General features: G+C 42.9%; 1 protein-coding gene across 1 annotated transcript in view; it reads right to left on the reverse strand.

The window, feature by feature from the left end:
- Nucleotides 1-24,394, reverse strand: part of LOC141126982 (matrix metalloproteinase-20-like) — a 128,307-nt gene that overhangs the window by 84,728 nt on the left and 19,185 nt on the right. Inside the window, exons 3-6 of the mRNA XM_073613078.1 lie at nt 9,327-9,475; nt 6,568-6,693; nt 5,515-5,676; nt 3,419-3,545 (exon numbers count right to left, since the gene is read on the reverse strand). Coding sequence (XP_073469179.1) covers nt 3,419-3,545; nt 5,515-5,676; nt 6,568-6,693; nt 9,327-9,475 — 564 coding nt within the window. The remainder of the gene's footprint in view (nt 1-3,418; nt 3,546-5,514; nt 5,677-6,567; nt 6,694-9,326; nt 9,476-24,394) is intronic.

A 24,394-nucleotide genomic window follows, 5' to 3' on the forward strand; every position in this document is an offset into this window, starting at 1 on the left:
ATGCGGACTTTCATGTGTCTTGCACTGAGGAGAGGCTTCCGTCGGGCCACTCTACCATAAAGCCCCGACTGGGGGAGGGCTGCAGTGATGGTTGACTTTCTACAACTTTCTCCCATCTCCCGACTGCATCTCTGGAGCTCAGCCACAGTGATCTTTGGGTTCTTCTTTACCTCTCTCACCAAGGCTCTTCTCCCCCGATAGCCCAGTTTGGCTGGACAGCCAGCTCTAGGAAGGGTTCTGGTCGCCCCAAACATCTTCCATTTAAGGATTATGGAGGCCACTGTGCTCTTAGGAACCTTAAGTGCAACAGAACATTTTTGTAACCTTAGATCTGTTCCTTGCCACAATTCTGTCTCTGAGCTCTTCAGGCATTTTCTTTGACCTCATGATTCTGATTTGCTCTGACATGCACTGTGAGCTTTAAGGTTTTATATAGACAGGTGTGTGGCTTTCCTAAGTTAAATATATGAGTGTCACAGCAAAGGGTCTGAATACTTAGGACCATGTGATATTTCATTTTTTCTCTTTTAATAAATCTGCAAAAATGTCAACAATTCTGTGTTTTTCTGTCAATATGGGGTGCTGTGTGTACATTAATGAGGAAAAAAATTAACTTAAATGATTTTAGCAAATGGCTGCAACATAACAAAGAGTGAAAAATTTAAGGGGGTCTGAATACTTTCCGTCCCCACTGTATATACTGTATATGAGCTATTTTACTTGCCAAAGGATTTCTATTTGTTCTGTCCATCATATTCTGAGATTCACACAGCTCTGCCATACAGGACAGTCCTCTCTTTTCTCTGTTGCAGTTAAAACCCAACTCCAGGAATTACCAAAAAAAAATACTCTTGCAGTGGGACTCCCCTCATTGTAGGGAATATATATATGCTCGTTAAAATGGAACGCCTTCCAAAAGTGGAAGTTCCATTTTGAGTTGTCCTGCTCTGCCACATTTGGCAGGGCAGGACGGGGTACCTGGCGGGTACCTAGTTTTGACAAGTTTTCCACTCCCCCTTCCTCCTCACAGACCGCAGGACTATTTGCAAACCGCAGCGTGGCTTGTGCTTGCTCAGTAGGCAGCTGGCTTTGAAGAAACGGCAGGTTCCTTCAGAGCTCATGCACCGATTACATCATCGGTGCAGTAAATGGTAAATATCTCCTGAACGGTGCACGTTTAGGAGATATTTATAGTACCTATAAGTAAGCCTTATAGGCTTACCCAGGGCTTTTTTTCTCAGAGAAAAGGTGCAGGAACTCACTCCTTTCCCCTAGGTCACACTTGTCTCTGCCCCTAGAGCCGCCCCTAGAACCGCCCCCTTTAGAGAACAGGGAACCAAGTATAATTTAGGGGCTAGCATAAGCCCTTAGAGTTTGTTATTGAAGTAAAAGCAATAATAGACCCACTAAAGCAAGAATAGATTCCTCTAGCAACAATTGACAGCCCCCTTATATCCAGCAACAATAAACAGCCCCCCCCCATATATCCAGCAAAGGAACAGCTCAATCCAACAAAGAGACAGCCCAATCAAGCAAAGAGAAATCCAAAATTATTCAGCAAAGAAGCATCTCCATATATTCAGCAAAGAGACATCTCCAATTCAGCAGAGACATCCCCAATCAAGCAAAGAGACAGCCCATGTACTTACAGGGTGCAGGGTTCAGGAGTGTGCTACATAAAGAATGCAAGGTTCAGGAACGTGTCATGTACAGGGCGCAAGGCTCAGGTGTGCGCTATATACAGGGTTAAGGAGTGCAATATATACAGGGCATAGGACTCATAAGTATGCTACGTACAGTGTGCAGGGCCCATGTGTGTGTTATTAACAGGGCCCAGGGATCAGGAGTGCACTATGTACAGGTTGCAGGGCTTAGGAGTGCTCTACGTACAGGGTGCAAGGTTCAGGAGTGAGCTATGTACTGGGTACAGAAATCAGGAGTGTGCTATGTACAGGGTTCAAGGCACGTAAGTGCGCTACATAGGGGGTGCAGAACTCGGGAGTGCGCTATATACAGGGCACAGGGTTCAGCAGTGTGTTACATACTGGGTGCAGGTCCCAGGAGTGAGCTATGTACAGGGTGCAGGTTTCAAAGTATGCTATGTACAGGGTACAGAGTTCAGAGTATGCTATGTACAGGTTGCAGAGTTCAGAGTGCACTTTGTACAGGCTGCAAGGCTTAGTCGTTTTCTGTGTACAGGGTGCAGCGTTAGCAACTGTATATTTTACAGGTCAGCTTACTGAAAATTCTCAGCAACAAACCCCCCCCCCCAATGCCAAGTACAGAGCTCCCCCATCAAACACACCTAACATAGCTTTCTAGTACAAAGCATCCCTTCTCACCCAAATCATCTCTCCTCCATCTAGAAATTACCATAGAGAGGATAAAGGCAGCTACAACTGTTTCATAGCTTTCATAGCATGCGTGGGTTTCAAAGCAGTTGCTGCCGGACACTAGCGGCTGTGCACATCTCCGGCCCCTCCCTCCTCTGCTCTCAGAGGGATCGTGCAGGACAGGGAGGGCTGTGCCTGCACCGCCGGGAAAAGAGCTTGTAAATCGCCGGCAGAGGAACCTGTACACACAGAAGCTGTGCTCTTGTGTGTGGAAGTGACAGCAGTGAGTGTAGGGCAAGGGGCTAGCGCCGAATGTGGCGGAACTCCGTTCCGGCACGTTCCAGCTGAAAAAAAGCCCTGGGCTTACCTATACGTACAACTTACACGGGGAGGTTTGCAACCTCTTTAAAGCAGAACTAAACTCTGTCAATCAACATTATCTATTTTTAATCCTTATGTTACAACCATTAGTAAATAGATAGGATGGTATGTCATATTTACTTGTTATAAACTTTTTTTTTTTTTATTTCTTCAGTTACATCCTGGTTTCTGGCCTAGGCCTTTATGGGCATTTTTATTCTTTCATCTGGTGGAGGGGTTTTCACCCTCCTACCTGCATACCTTAGCTAAGGGCAGATGGATTCCAGGAAGTAAATGCTACATGTATCATGTGCCCTCACTCAAGATGGCTGCAGCCAGGAATGCTAGGGGGTGTTTTTTCAAAGTGATTTAGTAACAAAATAAAGCATGGAGACATAGATGAACGGGTGAGTTTGCTTTACATATTAAAAATTAAGTAAGTAGAGTTTTACGTTTGTAGTGCTCGGATTCAGTTTAGTTCTACTTTCATACATTTGTACCTGGAATAAATGGCGATCTTATATTATCTGGCTAGAGTTTAGATTTAATTTTAAAAAATTATTTAAATCTTGAGCCTTACAGAGTTTTTCTTTTCTTCTGCTGTTTCATAAAGTTGACGCAAAAAGTAAAAAAAAAACACATTTCTCTTCTTATCTTTTATGCATATTATGGTGTAAATGTTACATACAGTATCTATTGTATGGTATTGATATTCTTTTGCTCACCTGTCTTTAAAGAATAAAAGTTCATTTCCTAAAACTGTTACAGCATCAAATGACAAGTTGGGGTCACAATGATCTGGCTTAGGTGGTGGAGGTAACGCAGACTTTTCTTGTCCGGAATTTTTTGTTCCTACAGTAAAATTAGAGACAGCAATATATATTTATATGTAAAGACAAATGGCCACACTAAACTGGCAAAAACTAGAACAATGATTATTAAAGTGATTGTAACTGATCACCTTGTAAAACAACCTATTCAGAAATGAAAGGCAAAACATTTTTTGTATAGCTGCAAAAAAACATTATAAATACCTTATTTTCCTTTTTTTTTAATTTTTTATAAGTGATCACATTCCCTCTGTTCTCGGCTGCATAAGAGCTGGCAGAGGAGAAGCAGCATGCACTGATCATTCCCAGTGAAGGGCTGTGCAGTGGGGGCATGTCAGGACAAGTCTGATCATTGGAGGAGAGTACACTGAGTTCCCAGTACAGCAAGAGAACTGACCAGTGTGCTCTTATGCTAAGTGTGGTCAGTTTTTAATAGGAAAGCAGAGAGACTGGCAGGAACATCAGGGATTTCACATAAAGGAAGCATTACAAAGAGAACAGGATACTTTCTCATACAAGTACATGGTACAGCAGGCACATATCAGGAATATGAAGTGTTGGGGTAACAAACACTTTAATATTTGTGCCAGGATCTGACAAGGCAACTGTGGTATAGTCTTTTTCAAAGGAAGAGGTTAGAAAATATAGCCCTGGTTCTTTTTTTGTTTTTTTGTTTAACAGGATAGGATATTTGGATGGGTGATATAAAGCCCCCCTTTGCTATACAGGTTAAAGTGGACGTTGCACTCAGTTCATGGTCAGCTTTTAAAGTGCCATACCTTCCTTGTTAAAACATAGCATAAATAGACCTGTAGGGGGGAATGGTTGGCTATTATAATTACCTTTCCTTTAGCTTTTTTTTAGTACAGAGTGTGAAGTCATCTCTAAGCCACAAGATACTGAGAAATAGTGAGCACTACAAATCGAGTAGTCAGTGTAGCACATTTCTGGGTGCACCTTCTCAAGATTTGGAGCACTGTACGTTCCCCACATCTCATTGGAAGAAGGGTGACATCACCCTTATCTAGGTGCCAGGAGCGTGACCCTGATGAAAGGTACGTATATTATCTAGCATTTTCCCCCTACTTCTAAAAGCCTTAATAAAATCTCCCCTGTTGGTGGTCATTGTTGGATGCAGCCATTGTTCGGCCAACAATTTTCCACCCACCTCCTTCAACAAAAGTTGAGCAATATTATGCCGATAGGGCCATATGCACCTCAAATTTTGGGCAATTCGTCAAGAATCATTTGAGCCTTGTATTGCAAGTTTTACTCTCAGACTAGCTAGGACATTACTTTTACATTGGTGGGCACCGTTGCTATAATATCATTTTTATATGGGGAAAGGTCATGATAACATCACTACGCGTAAACCTTATGAACATTTCTGTGCTAAGGCTTCTGACAAGCCAAGAGTAGTAGTGGTCGTTTGACGCTTCCATATGTTTAGAATTTATGTACAGAGGTCAGTAAATCTCATAATGTATGGAGGGGATTTTGTAAAAGCCTGCAATGCCAAAGGCACTGGGTGCAGTTGCTTTCCAGTTTACCAGCCTAAATTATTTTTTAGGGATGTATAAAGCTTTTGATTGGTACAAGTTTTAATAAATACCTTGCTCAGATGTCTTATTAGAGGTTGACAAATAAAGATTAAAAAAAGGCTTGTATTTTTTTATATATTTAAATTTGTATTAATATTTCTAAATATTGTGCTGTCTTCTTTAAAAAAAAAAATATTTAATACTATGGCAGCTTTACGAACAAGCTATGTGATTACACAACTATGATCAAACAGGATGGGTCTGTGATCTCCTTATTAGGGGAACTCAAAGTTGTGTGGACCTAGCTGTAAAAGGGAACATATATTGACGTTTCCTAATCACAGTGCATCACGCTGGGGAGCAATAATGTATGGATCACAGCAAGGAAGGATTAAAGAGAAATTAGTGGTGCATTTCAGTAGAAGCATCTGAACAATACATAGAACACACCATACAATGTTTGTATCCCTTTCACATCATCTTTGGGCAAGCGAAATCCAGCGGGGTGTTGATATTTGTATGTAGGATACATCAGAGCTGATGGGTCACTGGAATGGCCAAGCCCCAGTGCATGGCCAAATTCATGAGCAGCCACTGTGAATAGATTAAATCCTGCAACAAAATTCACAGAGAGAGTTACATTGTGGATTTACACCTGTAAAAAATTGGGTAAATAAAATAAACTATATGCAGAAAGGGAATCGTTTGAGATAGCTCACAAGAATGATAGGCCACACCAGGGTTTTTTTTCTCAGACAATAGGTGCAGGAACTCACCACTTTTCGAAACGCTCCTTGACTCCGCCCCATACTCACCTCTGAGCACTGTTCCTTGGTTCCACCCCCACCCCACCTCCAAGTACCGCCCCTTTTAGAGAATACAGAACCAAGTATAATTTTGTGGTGCTGTGTAATTTATATGGAATTTGTTAAAGACACTTGACTGGACTTGCCCCCCAGGCCTAAGGCTACCAGCCATTCCCTGGTGGAGAGACTGTGCAGCTTTGCTAATGCTTATGCTTCCACCATTGTTACCATGACATGCAGCTGCTGATGAAGTGCATGTAGCAGGAATTGACTATAAAGAGAATAAGGAAAAAAGCAGCACTTTAAAAAGGTAAAACTGTAAAAAAAAAATGTGTTTTCTAAAGGGAAAACAAGATGACAGGTTTTATTTTTTTTTTTAGCAAACTAAATATCATGCAGTAAAAGTTTACATCTACCGGAATGATGATTTTTTTTTTATATGATTAATGTTTTTGTCTTGAGATCTTTGACTACATAACTATAATTATAGAAATTGCAAGCAGCTGCAGTTTGAGCCTTGCAGTTCATAGTTGTTGCAGAAATTCAAAACAACAAAATTATATTTAAAGGAAAAAATGGATAAAATATAACATCGAAATACAAGTTTATTTCATGAAGCAACCTTGTGTCTTGTCTGACACATACAACCTTTTTTTTTTACAATAAATAAAGTATTTCAGTCATATTATGTACATACCATTTGCACCTGATGTCCACAGCTCAGCATTGTCAAAATGAGTATCTCCTCCAAGACCTTCACCTGGTGCAAAAGCATGGGCCAAAGTTCCCCGAGGGCCATCAAAAGGATAGGAGTCTCCATGATCTAATTTTTAAAGACTGAGATCAGCTAGAGTTAAAGCTTATGATGATGCACATTATCAGTCATTTTTACAAATGCTTTAATTATTTATTATGCCCTATTCATGCTTGAAGATATGCAATGTGCACTGTGTGCGTTACACTCCATAGTGACTCTTAGGAAAGTATTACCCATGTAGAGAGCTAAGTTCTGATATGACTTAGTTTTTGTTGAGTTTCCACCAGAACAGGAACAGGGGACATCTTCCAATGTGGACATTTGTTGCAATAACTCTCTTTAAGAGGCTACCCCTCCCTTTGGAAAGAAATTCTCTAGCTTCCTGTACAGAAATTACGGTAGTTAGAGAATGAAATGTCCTATTGGGTCACAAATGGAACGAAAAACATAATATGAATTTAACTTTTCCCTATTCTATGCATAACTAAAAAAATAATTTTAGCTTTATATAATCACTTTAAATAATTCAATACAAATTTTCAATATAGGAAAATCTGGGAAAGATTAAAGTAGAACTATAGGCAACATTTTTTTTTCATTTTGGATAGAGTAAGGGAAGGATATAACCCCTGTCTGGCCCATTGAGGTGTCCCATAACTAAACAGGAAGTGAGAGGAAATCTCTGCAAATTAAAGGAATTTCTTGGGGACCCCCAGGTCACAAGAACTAGTGTCCCCATTGGAAGATTTCCCCTCAATTACTTTCCTGGGGACAACCTAAAATGTGTGATTTTCTGTTATTTTTACTTTCAACGATAATGGTAAACAGAACAAATAGAGAGGATGAATCTCCTTAACGGGGGCACAGACAGCAATAAAAACCTTACAAATTCTGGATAGACCCTCTGCACACTGCTACACTCTTTCCAGCAAACTATGCAATGAAAAACAGGGAAATTTATTTCACATATATTGCAATACATGTTTAAGACGACCAACTGCGTCAAAGTAATCCCTCTTCTGGCCTGTCCTACACTGCCTTGTCACTGCAAATGCTACGATGGACACCATGCCAACATGGGGCATAAAGACTCAAGGTGGAGGGAGAGCGACTAGATTCAGTTCTGGTCACTGACCTGCGTTACAACAAAGAATGTATTGCAATATATATGAACTAAATAGCATAGTTTGCTGGAAAGGGTGTAGCAGTGTGCAGAGGGTCTATCCAGAATTTGTAGTGTTAAAGCGGTTGTATCTGCTGCTTGGTGATTTTTACCTACAGGTAAGCCTATAATAAGGCTTACCTATAGGTAAAATGAATATCTCCTAAACCTGCATGGTTTAGGAGATATTCGCCCTGCATGCAGCCGCTGACGTCAGTGACACTTGCGGTCTGAAGGTGCGGCGGATCATGCCAGAAATTCAGAGCTCCTTGCCGGAATGAAGGACTCTGACACATGCGTGGGGGTGATGTTATTGCGGCTCCGGCCACTCACTGGTCTTTGTTGTAACGCAGGTCAGTGACCAGATCTGAACCTAGTCGCTCTCCCCCACCTTGGGTCTTTATGTTGGCATGGTGTCCCCCATATTATTTGCAGTGGCAAGGCAGTGTAGGACTGGCCAGAAGAGGGTTTACTTTGACGCAATTGGTCGGCTTAAACATGTATTGCAATAAATGTGAACTAAATATCCCTGTTTTTCATTGCATAGTTTGTTGGAAAGGGTATAACAGTGTGCAGAGGGTCTATCCAGAATTTGTAGTGTTAATAAGTGGTTACACCCCTTTAGCACCTGATACAGTTTAAATACACATACAAGCTATTGGGATTTGAGCACAGGTATATCTTTTCTTAGCAATAAAATCCTTACCAGCGGTGGCTGGGCCATAGGGGTGCAGGGGCGCTGCCCCCTAATCTCCATGCGCCAGCCCCAAATCTCCATACGCCGGCCCCTAATCTCCATGCAGGGCACCGGATGCATAGATTTATACAAGTTTTTTTTTTAAGCACATGATTAGAGCCGGAGGCTCTAATTGTTTTCAAAAAGGTTGGGCTCATGGCGCAATATTCGCTGTTGTCTTCCGGCTCCTTCACCCAGCCAATCAGGACAGGAAGCGGGTCTTGAGACCGGATTGTCTGGGAGGAGAAGCGTGACCTGGAAGGGGTAAGTGCGGACCTGGCGTGGGGGGGGGAGCACCAGCCGCCACTCCACTGAACCTGACAGGTGTTCTAATCCCTCTCCACTCCATCCAAAACTAAAAAAAAAAGTTTTGCCTTTAGTTATACTTTAAAGCTTAGGTTTGATATGTTCCTTATAGCAAGTATAGCAGGCACAGTATGTCTTAAAACACTTTATACAGCTTAGTATCTCTGCATTATGCTGTCTTAGCTGCCATAGGCTGTAATAGTGGAACTTTTCTCCTTGGAATATTTTGTAATTAATGCAAAGCCCCTCACTCTACAACAAGCCCCATCTCAGGGCCTGTTTACACCCATTGTGTTGCAGTAATGCGTGGCAAACGTGTGTTACTGCAACCCAAAGGAACACGTTATATATACTGGGCCATTTATTGTGAATACACCTCAAAAATACACAATGTTCTGTGCGCTGCACTGCTCCGTAAAGAAATCCTCACAGCACCTATATCATTGTGCGTTTAGGTCCTATTCGTTTTGATATTCTACCTAATAGATACAGTACCTCCAGATTCAAAGGAAACCATGATATCTGCTTCCCCTTGATTTATTTTGACAAAGTTTAAAGGTGCAGCATCACTCCAGGCTTTCAGGCCCATGTCTATGGCTCGATCCACTTCTATTTTACTCATGGTGGGAGTGTATTTTGTGACTCTAAAAAAGAAAGATGGTTTTTCACCAATGAAAAGTCTGACACATTCAGTAACAATTTAAAAAAAAATGGATAACCTAATGGAAAGCTGTAGTCAGAAAAAAGTCTCACCAGAAAATGCGGACCAAGCACTAGATATACAGTATATTTCCATGTGTAACAGGGGTTTATTACCTCATCCAGGGCTGCCGTTAGAAATCACGGGGCCCCGTACAGTCTACCTGACAGGCCCCCCTCCGAAAACATGAAATATTATATTCGCTAAAATGCACATGGGGGGGGGGGGTCAAGCAGCAGGGGGTGGTGGAACAGATACCAATCCCCCTGCACTACAGGGTGAGCCACAAGAGCTGGCAGTACAGCTGACCCTCCTGCCCCCCCCTTTAAACTGATGGAGCCTGGGCCCAGTACAGGAAGGCTGGCTGTAGTGCCTTATCAGTGCCTTACAACATTTCACTTCACTAGCCTCACTGGACTCACTGGCCCCCCTCACTACAAACAGAATCTAACAAACGATCTACTCACGACCAAAATCAATCGACACTATTCTGTACTCCTACTCCTGGATACGGAAGAGCCGAACACCCCCCTGTTCGGTTCACACCAGAACATGCGAACAGGCGAAAAATTTGTTTGAATGCGTTAACACCGTTAAAGTCTATGGGACTCGAACATGAATAATCAAAAGTGCTAATTTTAAAGGCTTATATGCAAGTTATTGTCATAAAAAGTGTTTGGGGACCTGGATCCTGCCCCAGGGGACATGTATCAATGCAAAAAAAAGTTTTAAAAACGGACATTTTTTCGGGAGCAGTGATTTTAATGATGCTTAAAGTGAAACAATAAAAGTGTAATATCCCTTTAAATTTCGTACCTGGGGGGTGTCTATAGTATGCCTGTAAAGGGGCGCATGTTTCCCGTGTTTAGAACAGTCTGACAGCAAAATGACATTTCAAAGGAAAAAAGTCATTTAAAACTACTCGCGGCTATTAATGAATTGTCGGTCCGACAATACACATAAAAGTTCATTGATAAAAACGGCATGGGATTTCCCCACAGGGGAACCCCGAACCAAAATTTTTTTAAAAAATGGCATGGGGGTCCCCCTAAATTCCATACCAGGCCCTTCAGGTCTGGTATGGATATTAAGGGGAACCCCGCGCCAAAATTTTTAAAAAATGGCGTGGGGGTCCCCTTCAAAATCTATACCAGACCCTTCAGGTCTGGTATGGATTTTAAGGGGAACCCTGCGCCCTGTGTGAAATGGTAATGGGATACAAAAGTACCCCTACCATTTCACAAAAAAAGTGTCAAAAATGTTAAAAATGACAAGAGACAGTTTTTGACAATTCCTTTATTTAAAGTCTTCTTTCTTGTTCTCGTCTGACATCTTCCTCCAGGGCGTCTTCTTCCCTGCTTTGTTCTTGGGCCGCTCCATATCCATGGGAGGCTCCCGCTGTGTGACGCTTCTCTTCTTCTGACACTTCTTAAATAACGGAGGGCGGGGCCACCCGGTGACCCCGCCCCCTCTGACGCACAGAGACTTGACGGGGACTTCTCTATGGATTTCCCCATGACGTCAGAGGGAGCGGGGTCATCCGGTTACGTAACGGGTGACCCAGTCTCTTGTCATTTTTAACATTTTTGACGCTTTTTTTGTGAAATTGTAGGGGTACTTTTGTACCCCATTACCATTTCACACAGGGGGGGCGGGATCTGGGGGTCCCCTTGTTAAAGGGGCTTCCAGATTCCGATAAGCCACCCGCCCACAGACCCCCACAACCACCGGCCAAGGGTTGTGGGGATGAGGCCCTTGTCCTCATCAACATGGGGACAAGGTGCTTTGGGGGGCCGCTACCCCAAAGCACCCTCCCAATGTTGAGGGCATGTGGCCTGGTATGGTTCAGGAGGGGGGGACGCTCTCTTGTCCCCCCTGTTTTCCTGCGGCCTGCCAGGTTGCGAGCTCGGATAAAGGTCTGGTATGGATTTTTGGGGGACCCCACGCCATTTTTTTTTAATTTTGGCGCGGGGTTCCCCTTAAAATCCATAGCAGACCTGAGGGGCCTGGTATGGAATTTAGGGGGACCCCCATGCCATTTTAAAAAAAATTTTGGTTCGGGGTTCCCCTGTGGGGAAATCCGATGCTGTTTTTATCAATGAACTTTTATGTGTATTGCTGGACTGACAATTCATTAATAGCCGCGAGTAGTTTTAAATGACTTTTTTTCCTTTGAAATGTCATTTTGCTGTCGGACTGTTTAAAACACGGGAAACATGCGCCACTTTACAGGCATACTATAGACACCCCCCAGGTACAACATTTAAAGGAATATTACACTTTTATTGTTTCACTTTAAGCATTATTAAAATCACTGCTCCGTTTTTAAAACTTTTTTTTACATGTCCCCTGGGGCAGGACCCAGGTCCCCAAACACTTCTTATGACAATACCATGCATATAAGCCTTTAAAATTAGCACTTTTGATTTCCCATAGACTTTTAAAGGTTGTTCCGCGGCTTTCAAATTTGCCGCGAACACCCCAAATTGTTCGTTGTTCGGCGAACTGGCGAACAGCCGATGTTAGAGTCGAACATGAGTTCGACTCGAACTCAAAGCTCATCCCTACTCCTGGACCCCTCTGCTGCCTTTGATACGGTTGACCACCCCCTCCTCCTCAAAAAACTCCACGCCTTTGGTCTCCTTGACTGTACTCTTGCTGGTTCTCTTCCTACTTATCCAACCGCACCTTAATGCCCTGTACACACGATCGGACATTGATCGAACATTCCGACAACAAAATCCATGGATTTTTTCTGACGAATGTTGGCTCAAACTTGTCTTGCATACACACGGTCACACAAAGTTGTCGGAAAATCCGATCGTTCTGAATGCAGTGACGTAAAACACGTACGTCGGGACTATAAATGGGGCAGTAGCCAATAGCTTTCGTCTCTTAATTTATTCTGAGCATGCATGGCACATTGTGCTTCGGATTTGTGAACACATGATCGGAATTTACGACAACGGATTTTGTTGTCGGAAAATTTTATAGCAAGCTCTCAAACTTTGTGTGTCAGAAATTCCGATGGAAAATGTGTGATGGAGCCTGCACATGGTCAGAATTTCCGACAACAAGGTCCTATCACACATTTTCTGTCGGAAAATCCGACCCTGTGTACAGGGCATTAGTGTTTCTTACCACTCTACTTCCTCCTCTCCTCTTCCTTTCTCTGTTGGGGTCCCCCAAGGTTCTGTCCTTAGACCTCTCCTATTTCCAATCTACACCTCCTCCCTGGGTCAACTGATAGCCTCCCATGGCTTCCAATACCACCTCTACGCTGACGACACCCAAATCTACATCTCTACCCCTCAGCTCACTCCCTCTGTCTTCTCACGTATCATTAATTTACTGTCAGATATATCAGTCTGGATGTCACACCACTTCCTCAAAGTCATTCTATCCAAAACCCCATATGCCCCTTCCCCTGATCTCTCTGTCAAAATCGATGGCACAACTATAAGCCCATCCCCACATGCCAAGGTTCTAGGTGTAGTCCTGGACTCTGAACTCTCCTTCAAGCAACACATCCAATCACTGTCCAAATCCTGCCACCTCAACCTCCGCAACATCCCCAAAATACGCCCCTTTCTAACCAATGACACAACAAAGCTCTTAATTCACTTGCTTGTCATCTCTCGCCTCCACTACTGCAACTCCCTTCTCATTGGCTTACCTCTACATAGTCTATCACCTCTTCAATCCATCATGAATGCTGCTGCCAGACTCATCCACCTTACCAATCGCTTTGTGTCTGCCACTACTCTCTGTCAATCCTTCCACTGGCTTCCGCTCGACCAAAGAATTAAATTCAAAATACTAACAACTACGTACAAAGCCATCCACAATTTCGCCCCCAGCTACATCACTAGTCTAGTCTCTAAATACCAACCTACTCCTTCTCTTCATTCCTCTCAAGACCTCCTGCTTTCTAGCTCCCTTGTCACCTCCTCCCGTGCTTGCCTCCAGGACTTTTCCAAAGCCTCTCCAATCCTGTGGAATGCTCTACCCCAATCTGTCCGCTTATCTCCTACTTTATTAGCTTTTAGACGATCCCTAAAAACCCTTCTCTTCAGAGAAGCCTACCCTACCCACACCTAACAACTGTATTTTCATTTTCTCTATTAGCTCATCCCCCACAGTTATTACCTTTTGTTTCCACTTGACCCTCCCATCTAGATTGTAAGCTCTAAGGAGCAGGGCCCTCTGATTCCTCCTGTATTGATTTGCATTGTAAGTGTACTGTCTGCCCTCATGTTGTAAAGCACTGCGCAAACCGTTGGCGCTATATAAATCCTGTATAATAATAATAATCAGTGACTTGATCTCATCAGAGGAATAGCAGCAAGTTTGTTTATGCATTTTATACCTGGTCAGCATTTGATTCTCAGACTGACATGGCAGTTCAAAGATAGGATAGTGTAAATTCTGGTACCAGTGCAGTCCTTGGCTGTATACAAGGATGTTTAAAATAGATCAGTCACTTGTTGTAGCTTCCCACCCTGATTTGATAAAAAGGCACAATGTTGCAGTCTGACCACTGGGGGGACTGATGAAATGCTTTCTTCTACCTGCAGCAGACTGATGACATAGCTCCCAACTGTCCCTGATTTAGAGGGACTGTGCCTGATTTGGAGCAATGTCCCTCTGTCCCTCCTTCCTTTTCATTTGTCTCTCATTTTGGTCTGATCTATATAGTTGTATATAAAATGTATTTTTTATCTTTCAAAAAGTGTTTCCCAGTGCTAAACCTTTCATCCCATTTCTAAATTGCTGCATTTGTAGATTTTAAAAGCCAATATAAAGGAATAGTAGTGGTACATAAAAGTTTTTGTGGATTTAATTAACCTTTTTCTTGGTTAATTCTCCTTTAAGGGGGTGTGGCAGGGGGCGTGTCCTATGCCTACATACATTTGTTAGTAGGTGTCCCTCATTCCCATCTCAAAATGTTGGGAGATATGTGATGACATCATCCCAGCCTAGGCAATGTCACTGACTCAATGCTCAAGGACTGGCCTATGAAAGTAATATTGATGTTGTATATTATGACATGTTATGAATTCAAAGCCCCACATCAATGTCAGTTTTTCTTTCTGCTATTGTGAGCTGGATAATGTTGCTCATTCACAGCTAATGAAAAAAAGTTTCCTTGGCAAAATAAATGTATTAAAGTGGATTAAAGAGCATGCATGCCATGCATACCTCCCAACATTTTGAGATGGGAATGAGGGACACCTACTAGCAAATGTATGTAGGCATAGGACACGCCCCCTGCCACACCCCCTTAAAGGAGAAATAACAAAAAAAGGTTAATTAAATCCACAAGGACTCAGAACTGGGTGCGTGATGACGTAGCGCGCATCACGGAGGGAGGGAGGTGAGGGTGTCAGACGGAGAAGCAGACTCTCCTAGGATCCCCGGAGCGCGTCCATCCAGCCGCCACACAGGATATGCCCGCAGGCTAAAGGGGGGAGGAAGATCCCCGAACGCCACTACGAGCGCTGCTGCTGCGGTCCCCAGATTCTAACAGGGGAAGGATACCGAAGCTCCTCACGCCGCTCCACACGCCGCTGTTGGGACATGGGAGGCGGCTGCGGATTCAGCACAGACGGAGAGGAAGGGAGGATTTGACGGCCCCCCCCCCCCAGGCTTCCCCCCCCTCTGTCGTCCCACAATATTCATCGGGCAACGTGAGACCCCGTTGGATTTCTGCTGAGTCCGGTGGTGGTAACGTAGGAACAGCTCTGTTTACAATTTCCGTTTATATGTATTAGTGACACTTTACTATAACTGCCTGATATAATGGTGACAGAAGCTAATGACTAAAGACGGCAGCTGAAGCCACTGTATCTGTTTGAAACCCTCAGCTTTGATATTATAAGTAAGACTCTACTATACTACCTGTTATGAAGATGATAAAAGTTATTTGAAGGGGGATAGTAGCTAAAGCTATTGCTGTACTGGAAATCTGCAGACATGACCATATAAGGAAAGTTTTCTTCACAGCTTGCCATAACGGTATGAGAGGTTAATGAAGGACAAGGTGTCTGGAGTAATTGTTTGGTTTGAATCCCTCAGCTTGGGCGTCATCACTAATGTCATTACTAATAACATGCTAACATTTCGCCGGACATAACGGGGACAGAAGTAAATTGATTGAAGCCATGGTTTTGGGGGTGTATTTTAGCCTGGTTGAGCAATGAAGCCTGTTTCAAATCTGTGAAAAGGGTTCCAAGGCAGAAGATCCCAGATTGGGGACTGATAAGAGCGAGGCATCTCTGAGGTACGGGTCCCTAGAGGGTCTGGGTCATATCCTCGGAGGTGTTTCTTTTACCCCCCCCCCCCCCTGATTGAACAACTTAATAGTATAAAGGCGGCATACTTTCTAGAGCAGGACCCAGAAAATAATCATCAGGGCTGATACCCCTGAAGGATCCATACCTACAAGAGGAGGGAGGAAGTTCAGTTAATCCTGGGGAAACCAACAGGGGGTCAGAGGAAGAAGGGAGGAATGAATAAAGCAACAACAAAAAAAGGGGGGGCACCTAAAACGCCGAGGGATAGGACAGCTGGAAGCTCAATAAAACAGTTTATGTCCCAAGGTGGGAGTCCAAAAGGAAGGGAGCAAGGGGCCCAAGGAGGTTCAAGGACAGAAGGAAGAGGGGGAACCCCAGATAAAACGGGGGACAAAACGATCCAATCAAAGGAAAATTCAATAGTGGAAAGTGAAGGGGATTTAAGTCGGGTGGAAGAGAGAAGAACAAGTGCCCCAATGCTTTCAAAGGAGGAAATGAGAGACATGCTCAAAAACCTCGAGCTCTCAATAAAAGTAGAAATAGGCCTGGTGAGGGCAGACCTGGGAAGCTTATTGGAAAGGGTAGAAACAACGGAAAAAAAAACGGAGGAATTGGAAAAGGAGATAATGAACCTCAAAGAACAAATTAAAACTTCTAGACAAAATCAGAAGATAATCCTATACAAGATCGAGGATCAGGAAAACCGAGATAGGAGACAAAACATAAGACTCCGTAATGTCCCAGAAAACAAAGGAGAAGATCTGAGAAGGATGATCCCCCAAATATTGGGGCCTCTGTTAGGAGAGGAGGATAAGGAATTCCCTAAAATAGAAAGGACTCACCGAGTTGGAAAATTATTCAACTCGGACCACCAGAGGCCGAGAGATATAATAATTCGCTTTAGGTACTATGAAGACAAAGCTCTAATCCTATCCAAAATGAGAGGCAAACCCCCGGTAAAATTTGAAGGGTCAGAGATCCAAATCTATACAGATCTCGCTCCCGAAACCCTCGCTAGGAGAAGGCTTTTGAAGCCTCTATTAGATCAGATGAGAGAACTAAACATTAAGTATAGCTGGGGTTTTCCGGCGTGCTTGAGGGGTTTCAGAGATGGAAGATCGGCAAGATTGAGGTTCCCAGAGGATTTAAAGGACTTCTGTGATAGGCTTGATATGAAAGAACCGGAGCTGCCGGGCTGGGTGGAGGGGTGACTGGGGGTGTGTGGGGGGGGGGGGTGGGGGGGCTGGTTTAGTAGATTAGTGGAGTGGAAGGGTGGCGGGAGGGAGGAGGAGTTTCTGTGGTATCTGGATTGCCCCTCCCTGCTTAAAACACCAGGCAGGGGGGGGTAAAGGGCACACTCGGGCTCCCACCTCAAACATGTGATTCGTTAGGCTCCATGGTATCCATGGCGCTGGGCGAATGAGGAGCCAGGGGGTGGCTGAGGGGTAGGGAGGGGGGGTTGGGGAGAGGAGAGGGGAAAGGGGAACCCGGTGTACAAGGAAGTAAGAGGGAAGAAGGAAGGAAAGAAGATAACAAAGAAAGAATTCAGAATAGCTCAGTAATACAGATCCAACAAAAATCAAAAAAAAAAGTGAGGAGATGAGAAAATTAAATTTTACGACCTATAATGTAAAGGGTCTTAATGAGCCCACTAAGAGATATAAGATCCTGAGGGAATTAGAGAGATATAAGGCTGAGGTTGTGTTCCTCCAAGAAACCCATTTAACATACTATTCCAAGAGTAAGATAAAGTCCAATATGTACCCAACTTGGTTTTACGGGGACTCAATAACATCAAGAGCGAGAGGAGTGGCAATAGGGATAGCAAGAGGGATAAATTTTAAGGTCGAAGAGAGGCTAATAGACCAGGTAGGAAGATATATATCCTTGAAAGGTTCCTTGGAGGGATGGAAGGTTACACTGGCAAATATTTACGCACCAAACAAAGAGCCGAGTGGTTTTCTTGGAATAATATTAGGGAAACTAATGGAGTTTAAAGAAGGTAGCCTGATTATGATGGGTGATTTCAATATGTGCATGGCTCCAGAGGTAGACAGTACGTCTCGTGCGCAGGGGACAATGAATGGGAAGCTGAAGAAATTAAAACAGAAGCTGCATTCGTGTCAATTGGTGGATGTATGGAGGATTATGAATCCAAATAAGAAGGATTTCTCGTTCTATTCCTCTGCGCACGGGACGTACTCTAGGATTGATTATATATTGACGGAACATTCATTGTTGGAAAGAGTTGTGGAGGCTAAGATAGAAGTTATTACCATATCAGACCACGCTCCAGTTAGTATGAGACTGTATGTCCCAGAAAATCAGAGAACCCTAATAACCTGGAGATTGGACGAAGATCTTTTACAAGAAGTATCAAATGTAGAGAAAATAGAACAGGAACTAAAACAATATTTCTCAACGAATGATACAGCAGAGATATCAGGGTCATCCCTGTGGGAGGCCCACAAGGCCTACATAAGGGGAGTAATAATGAAGATAGGGGCAATGAGAAAAAGGGAAACAAAGGAACAAATTAAAAAACTAACTGAAGAAATATATGATCTGGAGCAAGAACATAAGAAGGGCTCGGGCCAAGGGAGAAGGGTCTATCAAAAATTGGTGAAAAAAAGGGAGGAGCTAAAGGATTATACAGATCTAGAAACAAAAAAAGCATTTTACAAGGTGGCGAAAGAAAACTATCAGAGTCGAAACAAGAGCAGTAGACTACTAGCTAGAACAATAAGAAAGAAAAAAAACTAGAAACTATATTGAAAAAATCCAAAATAGTAAAGGAGAAATGCTCCATACAACAAAAGAGATAGGGGAATCTTTTAAGGAATATTATAGTGAATTATATTCAGTAGCTAAAAATACAAGGCTAAGAGGAGCAAAGGATAGGAAAATAGTAGAATTCTTGAATAAAGCCAACCTCCCGAAGATTAATGAGATCGACAGAGATACCTTAGAAAACCCCATAACGATAGAAGAAATCAACAGAGCACTATCAGAATCAGCTTCAGGTAAAAGCCCGGGGCCCGATGGATTCACCTGTAGGTACTACAAAAAATTTAAAGAAATATTGACCCCTAGACTCTGTGAGTACATGAACGGGTTGGGCAGAGATTTCGACCTGAGTAGAGAAGCTCTTAGAGCAGAGATCACGGTTATCCCAAAAGAAGGGAAAAATCCTACACTATGCTCTAGCTATAGGCCGATATCGCTGATCAACACCGATGTTAAACTATATGCCAGAGTCTTAGCAAATCGGCTAAAAGAGAGCCTCAATGGTCTGATACATCCAGACCAAGTGGGGTTCATCCCGAAAAGAGAGGGGCGAGACAATGGCGTGAGGGCACTCCTCTTGCTGCAGCATATTAAGGACAGTGGACCCCCAGGTCTACTCTTGTCTATAGACGCGGAGAAAGCGTTTGACAGAGTAGACTGGGGGTTCATGTTCCAAACTCTGGAATCTATGGGCATAGGTCCAAAAATGATTAATAGGATACGCGCTCTGTATAACCACCCTACGGCCTCGATAAAGATCAACGGCTCCCCTTCAGAGGCTTTTGAAATGGAAAATGGAACGAGGCAGGGGTGTCCCTTGTCCCCCCTGCTTTTCGTCCTCTCCCTGGAGCCACTGTTGTCAGTGATTAGGGTGGATCCGGATATTTGGGGTATAAGGGTTGGGGATGAGGAGCACAAGATCGCGGCTTTTGCCGACGATGTTCTGCTTTTCATAACCAACCCCAGAATTTCAATGCCTAATATCCTCGGAGTCATGAGGCAATATGGAGAAGTATCAAACTTCAAAATTAACTTGGCAAAATCAGAAATCCTGAATATCAACCTGGGAAAGAGGGAGGAAAGAAAGCTGAAAAAGGAATTTAAATTTATATGGAAAAAAGAAATAAATTACTTGGGTATAAAACTGGCTAATTCATTAGGGAAGATCTACAAAGCAAATTTTATTCCACTATTAGATGAAATAAAATCGGAGAGTAAAAGGATAACAACTAAACCACTTTCATGGGTCAGACGTATTAACGCCATAAAGATGATATTATTACCTAAAATCACCTATAAACTACAGATGCTCCCATTGAATATCCCTCAGTACTATTTTAAAAAATTGAAATCAATCATTATGAGAGCTGTTTGGAAAAACAGAAGGGCTAGAGTGTCTTTTGACATCTTAAAACAGGAAAAAAGAAAAGGGGGCTTGGCGATACCTGATATTCAGGGTTATTATAGGGCAACACTGGTTTCAAGAGCGATAGAGTGGTTTAGAGAAAACACACAGAAAAGATGGGTGAATATAGAGAATAGTTTGAGTAAGGCGCACTTAGGACACTTGATTTGGAACCCTCCACACTATAGGGTATTAGATATAAATACACATTCACTGACAAAGGCGGTTTTTAGAGTTTGGGATATAGTTTACAAACAAGTAAATAACACTTACAATTCTCCGTTAATTTCACTTTCAGAGAATGATTATTTTGCACCTGGTAAAAAGGAAATTGGGGGGAGTTGGATAAAAAAGGGAACAGTACAGTTGAGAGATATTATTAAAGAGGGGAAGATAGCCACGTTTCAGGAATTAAAGCACAAAACAGATATTTGGGTATTAGATCGCTGGAGATACCTGCAGTTAAGCCATTTTATCAGCCGCCTATCACACCCAATAAGATCAAGGGAGGAGCTATCAGAGTTGGAAAAGATATGTATGTTGAATAATACTAAAGGTATAATATCTAAAATTTACAAACTGGGCTTGGCGAAGAGTAGTAGGGAGATACCACCATTTATCACCAAATGGGGAAATGAATTAGGAGTACAGTTAGATAGTAATAGATTAAAGAAAACCCTGGAGCTGACCCACAGTTCGTCAACTGACATCAGTGTCGCCGAAATGAACTACAAAATCTTAACAGGCTGGTACATTACCCCGGATAAGGCAAGTAAATACCAAAAAGACAAAACATCCGAGTGTTGGAGGGGGTGTAAAGGTGTAGGAAACATGGCCCACATTTGGTGGGACTGCCCTGTAATCAAACGTTACTGGCTAAAAATCTTGGGATATATTAAGCAAATAACTAAGATAGAAGTTAAATTAGACCCCTGGACAGTGTTACACCACGGAATAGGAGGGGAGGTAAAAATATATAAAAACACCCTAGTACCACACCTGTTGAATGCGGCAAAAAAGGTCATAGCAAAAAATTGGCAGAAGCTAGAGGGCCCATTAATATGGGAGTGGGTTGATGTAGTAGAAGGGATTCGATATATGGAGGAAGGAGGACCTGAAAGTGAAGCTGAATCAGCAGAAGGGAGGAACAATTGGCAAAACTGGAAGGACTTTAAAAAATTATGGAGTATTACTGAAGGTTTGAGAATAAGAATTGATTAAAAATAGAGATAATAACTAATGTACACAAGAGGTGCGGGGGGGAGGGAGGGAGTGGGGTAGGAGAGAGGGATAGGGGTTGGGGTTCCTTTTCTTTTTGTATTTGTTAAATTGAATATAAGATATGTACACCTGTCAAGTAAGCTACAAATGATGTGAAAAAAAAGGAGAGACATAGATGACACTGATAAAGTGGATCAGGTCTCCAACTATAATCACTGAGGTGGCAAAAAAAAAAAAAAATCCACAAGGACTTTTTTTTACCACTACTATTCCTTTATATTAGCTTTTAAAATGTACAAATGTAGCAATATAGAAATTGGATGAAAGGTTTAGCACTGGGAAACACTTTTTGAAAGACAAAAAGTGCATTTTTTTATACAACTATATAGATCAGACCAAAATGAGGGACAAATGAGGGGGAAGAGGGACATCAGGGACAGTCCCTCGGAATCAGGGACAGTTGGAGGCTTTGTGCTATGTAATGTGTGAGTATTGCTGGTATTCAGAAGGACAACACCATCTTTGTTTTCATGTTACTGTCAGCAACAATTTTCCTATAAAATCATACAGTATGTCAAATTACCGGTTTTATGCATTTAATTATTATAATATTATAATTTGGATGTGAAATCAGTAGACCCAGGCAGACTCAGGGCTGTCACTCAAATGAAAATCTGTAGAATTCCCTGTTATCATTTATTTATATTTGAAGCTCACTAAATGGACTCTCATTTATGATGGCAAAGAGGCTGATAGTAGGAGCTGGCACACAGCAGACCACTAAATAATGGCAGTTGTGACTCTTCCTCCAATATCCACATATTAGAGGCAGCTCCTCCGTTTTCCATTTTATGTGCACTAAGAAATCTGCTCTGACACTTATGTTTAATTATTTTATGTATGCACAGATAACAAATCACTTAAAGAGTAACTCAACTTTTGTTGAGGAAAAAAAACATTCCCATCTGGGTGATCTATGTACATTGCAAACATTTTAGCAAAGATTGTTTCAGATTCCTACCTTTTGTTATTCTGATGATATAGCTGTTTCTCTGTCTGTGTCCATATGCGGAATGTGAATGGGAGTGGTTTTATAATTATCAATCAGCTGCTGCACCTGCAGGGTTCTTATGAGGAAATTGGCAGGGTCTGCATCTTTTTAGACATAATTTCCCTTTGGGAGTATCTCACAAAAAATCTGACTTGTATTTTAGTACAGACTTCTGGGTAAATCAGTAAGCCAATCACACAAGCAGGAAATTAGTAGAAAGTATAGAGTGCCTTTAACTTGCCTAAAATCCTAATGTTTGGTAGTAAGTAGCTGTACAGGCTCCCACAGTCTGCCTACATACAGTAGGTGCCGCCGATATTGTGTCAAACTCGCCGCTGTTAGTGGCGAGATTGACACCTGCGAGCCCCGTCATGGGAGCCATGGCCGAGCTCTGTCGATCCTCCCGCTCGCGGCCCCCTATGGATGCGTGGCATCTCGTGGGGGCGGTGAGCGCGAGAAGCACAGCCTCACAGCGGTGATTTCCAGCATGATCCCATCATGCTGGAAACACAATATCGGCAGCAAGTACTGTAGCAGTAGGGGGAGGGGGGAGGAGCAGGGGTCTGTACAGAGAGGAGTCAGATTCCTACTACTGGGTTACAGCAGAGAAAAAAATATGTTTTAATAATAAAACATGCATGGCTAATTATCCACTACTGCTGCAAAGTTTTCATCCAAAAAGTAGGGTCTGATGCAGTGGCAGCTGGTGGTATATTTTTTGGGGGAAGTGGCAAACAATTCACCTGTTGCCACCCCCATCCCCTCCCGGTCGGTTCGGTCACAGGCACACCCCAACCTGCTCGGTCAACCAGCCCCGCACTTGCTACATCTAGGTCGTGGGCAGCGCTTCCTCTGGGCGGCGGCTTCCCCTACGTCTCCTCCCTCCTCGGCAGCCAATAGGATCGCTTCTTCTCTCAACCAATCAGGTGACGGGTCCCGCTTCCTGATTGGCCAGGAGGAGAATTAGGAAGACAATAGCGAATATTAATTTGCTATTGTCACACAACTGTGGGGACTCGGGGCTTGGGGCACCCGAGGCCATCATTTTTTGAAGCCAATTAGAGCCTCGGCTCTAGTTATGTGCTTCTAAAAAAAAAAAACCAAAACATTGGAATCCATTCATCCAGCGCCCTGCATGTAGATTAGGGGGCTGGGCACATGGATTTGGGGGGCGGAGCCCCTGAGCCCTGTATGGAGAGGCCACCACTGGTCTGGTGACAGGGTCTTTTTAGGGAGCCATTGTCACCTTGTTCATTCAAGGCAAATTGTGTCTGTGTAAAGTCCATTCCTGACCATTTTGTACTCACCTCTCCAACAATCACCCACTGCTAGTCCCTGTTTAGAATAAAATATCCAGTGTTGGTGTTGTTGGTATTGGAGCTCAGAGGGATCAGTGACATCTTCTCTCCATCATATGACAATGCTTAGGTTTAACAGGCCTCTAGGCTCGAGCACTGTATTATGGAAAGAGGTCACGTGCTCCAACATACCAAAAAGCATGGGGTATTTTGTAGAAAAAGCCACAGAATAAGAAGTGTCAGGGGAGCACTGAAAAAGTGTGTATTAGGGGTGGTTCAAGGGTGGGCTTTACAAAGAAACTTTGTCTTTCACTACCCTGAATGGACAAGGTGTCTTTTTTTTCATAATGTTATCTAAGACAGTTTTTATCACCTTTTGCATTCAATAAACTTTTTGGGGGGTTTAATGTCTGCTTTTCTCAATTGTAACTGGGATGAATTTGATTTTTCTGGCTTTACTGGGCCATCACAAAAGTCAAAAAAATTAACTGGGTAATAAAGTAACCTTTAAAGTGATTGTAAAGTAATAAAAAAAATAAAAATAAATAACAAACATGTCATATGCACCTGCTCCATGCAATGGTTTTGCATGGAGCTAACCTGAACCTCCTCTTCTCAGGTTCTCTGCCAGTGTTCCTGGCTCCTCCTCTTCTTAATGGTACCCCATAGTAAGCAGCTTTCTATATTATACCACCTGTGGACTCACTCCTGAGCTACGCTGCCTGCATCTATAGATAGAGACGGTGTGACTTGGCCCTGCCCTCTGCTCCCTTATCACAGGATCTGACTGACAGCAAAGCCTGTG

This window comes from Aquarana catesbeiana, linkage group LG02 (assembly GCF_042186555.1).
Source record: "Aquarana catesbeiana isolate 2022-GZ linkage group LG02, ASM4218655v1, whole genome shotgun sequence".
NCBI classification, from domain to species: Eukaryota; Metazoa; Chordata; class Amphibia; order Anura; family Ranidae; genus Aquarana; species Aquarana catesbeiana.